Source organism: Wasmannia auropunctata, unplaced genomic scaffold (genome assembly GCF_000956235.1).
Source record: "Wasmannia auropunctata unplaced genomic scaffold, wasmannia.A_1.0 LD335888.1, whole genome shotgun sequence".
NCBI lineage: Eukaryota > Metazoa > Arthropoda > Insecta > Hymenoptera > Formicidae > Wasmannia > Wasmannia auropunctata.
This window is the reverse complement of record NW_012027002.1, coordinates 1,798,327-1,805,719: the sequence shown is the minus strand read 5'-3', so window position 1 is coordinate 1,805,719 and position 7,393 is coordinate 1,798,327. Positions and strand designations below refer to the sequence as shown.

Below are 7,393 nucleotides of genomic sequence, written 5' to 3'. Positions count from 1 at the left end.
GACGGACAGAACAGGGGAAATTGTTGTAGGGTACACAGCTGCCATAACCGGCGAGCCGTCGCGCTGAATGACCCGGGCGCGTATAAAATGCATGGGATTTTCACTCTAATGCCGACCAGGGAGTTTGCCCGGGAGCATATTTAGCCCCCGCGCAGATGTATGTAACAGGTCCCTTTTGAGCTGAGGGAGGCAGGCAGGCAGGCAGCCGCCGGAGGATGGGGAGGAGGGGGAGGAGGGCTGGGAGACTGACCGAAGGATGTGCACACATCTGTAATCCTTGCTCCGGTCGGAATTACGAATAGGTCTCGCGGGAGAACACCCCTCCCAATGACGTCGGTCGACGTCCCTTAACGTTCAACCCCGTTGACGACTCTTACGTCACTCACGTCGCGACGAGTCGTTGCGTAAATCGCTGTATTCCAAGGTCGGGGATATCGTCTGCTGTCTGTTTCTCAACGTTCGAATATACCTTGGCTAATGCACTGCAAACCCAAGTGTGCAAAAAGTGCCTATATCCGTGTAAAAATAACACTCTGTAAAAAATATGAATTTACGCGTTTAAATGTGTTATTTTTACACGAATGAGGCACTTTTCACACACTTTGAATTTGCAGTGTAACTATTTGAGCTTGGATCTTTCTTTCGCGTATTCATTGCGCGTTGTAAAGAAATTCTTTACCCTTAACATTTCGCGATTCTTCATTCTTTCATTATCCCAAACTGATTAAATTTTGTGAAATGACCGTCCGCATAACGTAGTTGGTATAATTGGAGCACGGTATAATTGAAGAAATATAACAAAAAAATCTTCTCTGCAGTTAACATTAAATTGCAATGATATTGCTCTAGTGAAATTACCTTCGTGAAAATTAAAAAAAAAACAAAGTATTGCAATGAACCACGAGAGAGTATGACATAAGCTTTAATTTAAATATTCATGAAATTTGCTGATTACTGTATTATGTGCCAGATGTTTTTGGTATTCTCATGTTACACTGCAAAGTCAATCTTTAACTGGCTAGATTTATATCCACAAAAGAGCTGAATATTAGAGAATAATATTAAGAGCTGAACATTAGAATAACATTGTTTCAGCAAATCCCATAGAGTCAAAGTCAAGATTTAATCATACCGGAACATCTTCGCCTCAACCAAGCGTATAACATTTCCAAGCGTATATAACATTATACAACGATCTAATCTGTAGTTTGTATCCTTATCTTTATCTATTTTATTATATATCTTTTGCTATTCGGTTATCTATTGCATTGAATCGTAAACGCAGTCGAGCAGTTTTCGATAGTTTGAGGAAAAAGGATATCGTTTCGCGACGTTCCGAAAAAGTTACTTCCGCAACGTGTAAGTTCCAGGATCCGGATTGCACGCGCGTGCTCGCCGGAGAAGAAGAACGAAGGTGGCACGAGGGGGAAGGGGGGACGACAAGCCGGAGGGTTTCGCGAGGCAAAGTCAAACAAATCATATAAGATAACATTAAGGTACGGCGGCGGAGGTGGCTGTGTCGCGCGATCGGGGGGGTTGCCGAGTATCGACGTATACTTGGCGCCCCGCTTGATTCGAGTGAGTGGATATCTCTCACTCACAACGAAGGAAACAAAACGAGAGTTCGTGAAAGGAGGAGTACGCTGTATGGTTGTGAGGGCACGTAGGTGGAGATGTCGCTGTGGTGGACGAAGGGGGGAACGAGAGAGAGAGAGAGAGAGAAAGAGAAAGAGAGACGAGCGAAGGGAAAACTGAACACCCTGGGGAGCCGACAGCTCGTTACGCGAGACATGGTGCAACTATCCCGGCTTTTCCCACCCTCCCTTCCTAGATTTCCCTCCTTTCCGCACACCTACCTTCCTCTCTCTCTCTCACTCTCTCTCTCTCTCTCTCTCTCTCTCTCTCTCTCTCTCTCTCTCTTTCTTCCCTTTCTTCACCCTTATCCCCATCTCCGTCTTGACGGTATCTCTTCCCTCCCGTTTCGCCTTCTCCGTCCCTTTCTCTGCCTCCTCTTCTTTGCATTTCTATTTCTTCTTTCTCCCGGCGGTGCCTCTCGAGCTTGCGGCGGTTGAAGTAATATCCCCCGCGTATGTATACATATATACAACGCCTGTGTATTCGCGTATACGTATTACTACTCAGTAACAAGTGGGTATTATACCGGCCGGGGGAAAGGGGATTGGCGATGCCATTACTGTCCCGAACAGTCGCCCGTTCCGACTAAGGGGATGCGACCGACGCCGTGCCATCAATGGCCAGCGCGGTTTATGCGTTGCGCTAACGTTGCCCGTTCCTTATCCTTGGGCTCGCTATAATTTTCTAGATCGTGGCTGTGACGAATTATCGCGTCGTATACTCTCACCGAACGTGAGTCTTCCCTGCTCATCTGAATTACGTAATAGTTCAACTCCACACCGTAGTTGAACTGAGCACATTCACGACGTTTTTTTTAGATCAATGAGACAGAGTACGCAGATTGCATCAAACACGTATATTTTTAAAACGTCTATATGTTCCATGTAACCATAAAATTTACACGGAATTTTAGAATTTTAATAAATTAATAATTATTTCTTATATTGGAATTTGTTAATACGTTTCGCCTCCAACCAAAAAAATATTTTCAAAATGAGATTTGGCAATCACAAAATATTAATTCATCTACAACAAACTTTTGTGTAGATTTTTTTTCAAATTCTTATATCAAATTTGTGAATAAAACATTTTGTTTATTTAGCAATATGTATGTAGCATTTAACAATGTAAATTAGTAAGTTTAACAATATTATCTCTCAGATATAACAATATTTATTTTTGAAAGTAGACAGTTTTTCGTAAAAAGAGATAGAAGGAGAGACAAAGACCGTATCATATATCCCTGATTAAAAATGGATCTCTAGTTGCCGCGAGCAAGTCTGTGCCTCCCATTCGTTTCCTTGACTACGAAACTTCCAGACAATTATCTGAAGTACGCCTCGCATTTTCCCAAAAAGCAGTAAAATCCTTGCCGGGATCTTTTTTCGTGCGTTCACCGTAAAGGAGCGTAGCAAAGGAACAGAGCAACGGAGCGACGTAAAGAGCGTAGGTAGGAGAAGAGAGGGGGACAGAGGGTGACTCGGTAATGACTGTCGCTACTTTTCCGCCGTGTCGGAAGCGCATTGCGCCATTTCCGTCAGACCGGAAGTGCGGTAACAAAGCGCTTCCGGCATGCGGTCTCAAGGAGGTTGTTACGACGAAGCGCGGGAGCGCTCGGTGACATTTCAATGAACTTTGCGGCGGGGTACCGTTCTCCCCGAAAGTTCAGCTGGGTCTAACGTGCGTTTCGGGTGTTGACGAACCGGCGGTATTAAGTGTCCCATTGTTGTGCCCTCGCGAGTGATATTAACTTGAGCTCCGAGCCGGGGCGGAATCGCATCGTCGTGTGTAGCCGAGCAAAATCGCGGACTATTAACCTCGTTCTTATAACAAGAAGAGCATTCGTTATTTCGTTATATAGTTGAACGTGCCGTGCAGTCGAGCGCTTGAGAATCGAGGTTCGGCTTGTGTCTCCGTGCCGCGCGTCACCCTCGACCTCGACGTACATAAGATTGCAGAGCACGCAAATTGTCGAGAGATTCATATTCAGATCCCCTCTACTCGAGAGAATAACAAATATGAAATATATTTTGTTGAAATTACACGCTCGCGCAATTAGATATGCGTGAGTGACATTAATTTGCGTATCTCCGCGCGTAAAATGGAGCGTATCTCGTCTGCATACCTATATTTGCGGCGAGTTGCCGTATCACGTCGGAATCCGCGCCAAACGCGCGCGCGAGCGAAAGATAATTTCCCCCGACGTGCGGTTTCCGATCTCGGTGCGCGTGCATTGGCACAACTTATTCAAACTTTTGCAACGCGAAGATGTGAAATAAAAGTGAGGCCTGGAGAAGAAGGCTGGCGTTATTTTATGAAAGTTACATCTTCCATTTCATATCTGCCTCCCAAAACCATGGAGTGTACATGTTGCACTTGTTACAGACATTACGTGGCAACGTACGATGCCAGATGTGTTATTTCGAGCATCCGTGCATTCGTCGCATTAGCTTCCATGACCTGTAGAATAAATGTCATATATACATGTATTCCGGAAAGTTTGGAGACTTGAAAATATCAGTTCCAGAAACTTCAATTATGAAGTCGTCAATTGGATCGCGTCGCGAGAGATCGGATTAGCCGATATGTACTAAAATATCTTATTCGCGACCCAAGTTTTAAACCCAAGTTTTCCTCCAATTTCAATAAATCAGATTTATTACGCTAGCCTATTTATGAATACGAATTTTAGTATCCACAATATTTATTAGGACATTTCACGCGATACGCCATTAAGGATTGTTCGATGAAATTTTAAATCGTAAAGGCAAAATACTCGGACTAATTTTATCGCACCGTTCGGATTAATTTTATTCCAAAATAAAAGACACAGATTTAGAATTCTCAAAGAACACGCAGAAAATAATAGACAGAATAAAAAATATATAGGTTACTGTCTCCGATATTAAATCGACTTGAGGCCTTGTCGGGAAGTTTATTTCCGTCTTATGTTATTCCAAGAATATTTTATTTCTCACAGCCAAAGTTCCGAAGTTGGGATTCGAAATTTTGGCACTGAAACATTCTGCGTTTGTGATAGATGAGATTTAGTTGGAACTTCCAAGCAAGGTTGTCATACGCAACATAAAAGTGACGTTTGTCCTGATTTCAAGTCAGCACCAAAACGTTCTATTTCTCACGATTCAAAATTTGTTTTCCCCGATTCCTGGCAAATGTTTCCCGGTCCGTGAGATTGCCAGACACCTTCCCAGGACTTGTTCGTCGGAGACGCGTGATTACCGCGTTCGCGCGTCGTAATTTCGGTCACACGCTCGTCGTAAATTATGTCCCTTCGGGTTCTGCCATCCAAATAAAAACGGTGAAAAGGGTCTATCCGAAGGGGAGGGTGCCTGAGTGAAAGACTTGAGGGAGGCAAAGTGATGTGCACGCGTTATAAAAACATATAAAAATGCAATGGTAGGCAAAAGTGGGAAAATAGCACGAGGAAAGATACAGAGTATGCGGGGAATAGCCGCGACGAAATGAGAGAGAAAGAGAGAGACATACACAGGAGGAGGAGGAAGAAGGAAAGAGAACGTGTCACCGGGAGAAGAGAAAGGGCACAATTAAAATTAGCGCAATTCAGTCACTCGCCGGTAATTCCGCATGCCTGGCATTTATATTATTAAGTCGCGCGCGAATTTCTCTCGTCACTTCACTCTTATCGCTTTTGTATGCGTGTACCTCGTACAAACCTTTCCGCTTGCCCCTACCAGCAGCCATTTCGCGTTTTCCGTGTTACGCTTTCCGCGCCGCGTTTTCCTCACGGCGCGACCGAACGTCGGCTTCGTCGCCGCGATTATCGTCGCCGGCAAAGAAGTAATCCCAGGTTTCGAAGCGAATTACGTTTAATTGCTCTTATTGCTATAGGGCCGGTCGGCTTTATTATTCCCTCTTCAATCACGCCCTCCGAACGTGCCGTCATTTGACTTTTTAAGCTGTCCCCTCCGGCCCTTCCCGCCTCCCATACCTCGACCCCCTGCCGACGCCGACGCCGTCGACGCCGACGCGTTTCCACATCCGTGCTTTTTCTACGCGCGGCAAAAACACCGCGTTCCAAATGAACGTTGCGCGAGCCCCGGCTACGAGTAATTCTCGTTAACCCGCTATTTCACTCTGCCACGCCGTCGTGCCGTCGGCCGAAGGGATTGGGTATTATAAACGTCAGCGTCAACTGCGCAAATGGATGAACCATTTCAATTCTTCACGTTAGAATAATTTCCGATAAAGTTTGCATCCGTAATGGCGATTTTCAGCGCTCCGTTCACAAGATTAAGTATCAGAGATGATGTGTCACTTTAATATACTTATAATATGTTTCTTTCTATAGCTTTGACGCTATTTTACACTGTTTGATTGATACTTTTAAGAAGCTTTCATTTTTTATTTATAATATTTTTTTTGTCTTGAGTAGGTAATTGATTGTTTATTAAATAACACGTAATATATATAGTACATAAAGAGAAAGAGAGATTCAAATTGCAATGGCGACGTATAATTCAATAGTATTTCATAGTATTAAGAGAAGCAAATAAGTAATTCTCTTACCTTTGGATGTGTTCTCCTAGGAAATGCTACCTTTGGGTCGATCTGAAACAGAGAAAGGTCGAAAATTAAATAAACGACTTAAAATTAATTAATACACAAAAATATTATATATATAATTTAAGCGACGTATAAAAAAATCTGCATATAGCAACTTGTTTCTCCATGATAAATCTCGAACTGCCTCGAAAGCTCTGAGTTCCGCTGAGGATATAACCACGAAAAGAACATTACGCGCCACATGCGAATTCAAACTCGGAGACAAATCTTGTTCGCCTGCGAGTTTTGCGGGCAGGAAGAAGCAAGGGAGGGAGGGAGGGAGGTCGGGGCAGAGAGAAGAAACAAATATGAAAATACGGCAAACAGAAGAAACAATATGAAAATAGGTATTACACGCAAACGCAGTGGGAAAAGGGAAGAAACAAGAATAAACGGACGAACAAAAGGGGGAAGCTCTCGGCGGACTGTTTTCCCAGTTGAAATCCCCATTACAATTAATTACATAGTAATAAAGAGTAGGTGCTCGAGAACTCCGAATCGACTAACCGAAACCTCGGCCACCGCTGCCGCCGCCGCCTTTTTTCACTTCGCGGACGATCCCGAGGGGGATGAACAGACCGACTAAGTCGAACATAAGGGTACCTTACGTTCCGCGCTTTGCTAAAAAGGTCGGAACCGGTCCTGACCGCCCACGAAACCACAGAATTTCCGGCGCGACAGCCGCGTAAATTCTGATGACGCGACGGACCGACCCACTCAGACTCTCCTTTCAGTTTCACGTGTTTTTAAGAATGATACATTTTCGTTATTTAACGAAATATAAAGTTTATATGTAGAAATGAATATGTGTGTGCGTGTGTTTGGATTTACTAACCTATAAAAATGTAATAAAAATATTAATTAAATTTATATTACAGATAATATGTTACATTATTTTATTAACATTATTGCGCGTCACGTTGGACTTGAATTACTTACAGTACTGTGAGATAAACAACATTATGAATATTAAGCTCATGGAAATCCGCAAGAGTATTTATTGTATTAATACTAGAATTTGCTGGAAATATACCATCCTGCTATTTAAACGCGGTGAAGGGATCAGCTGATTCTGCCAGTTATTTTAATACTAAATGAATGTGTCTTCCTCTCTTTCTTACTCCCTCTCTCTCTCTCTCTCCCTTTCTCCGCTACACATATATATATATATATA

The 7,393-nt window shown here is 43.4% G+C and overlaps 1 protein-coding gene across 1 annotated transcript in view; it reads right to left on the bottom strand.

The window, feature by feature from the left end:
* LOC105455683 (RNA-binding protein Musashi homolog Rbp6) overlaps window positions 1-7,393 on the bottom strand; it is a 645,795-nt gene that overhangs the window by 236,785 nt on the left and 401,617 nt on the right. Inside the window, exon 5 of the mRNA XM_011699183.1 lies at window positions 6,184-6,225. Coding sequence (XP_011697485.1) covers window positions 6,184-6,225 — 42 coding nt within the window. The remainder of the gene's footprint in view (window positions 1-6,183; window positions 6,226-7,393) is intronic.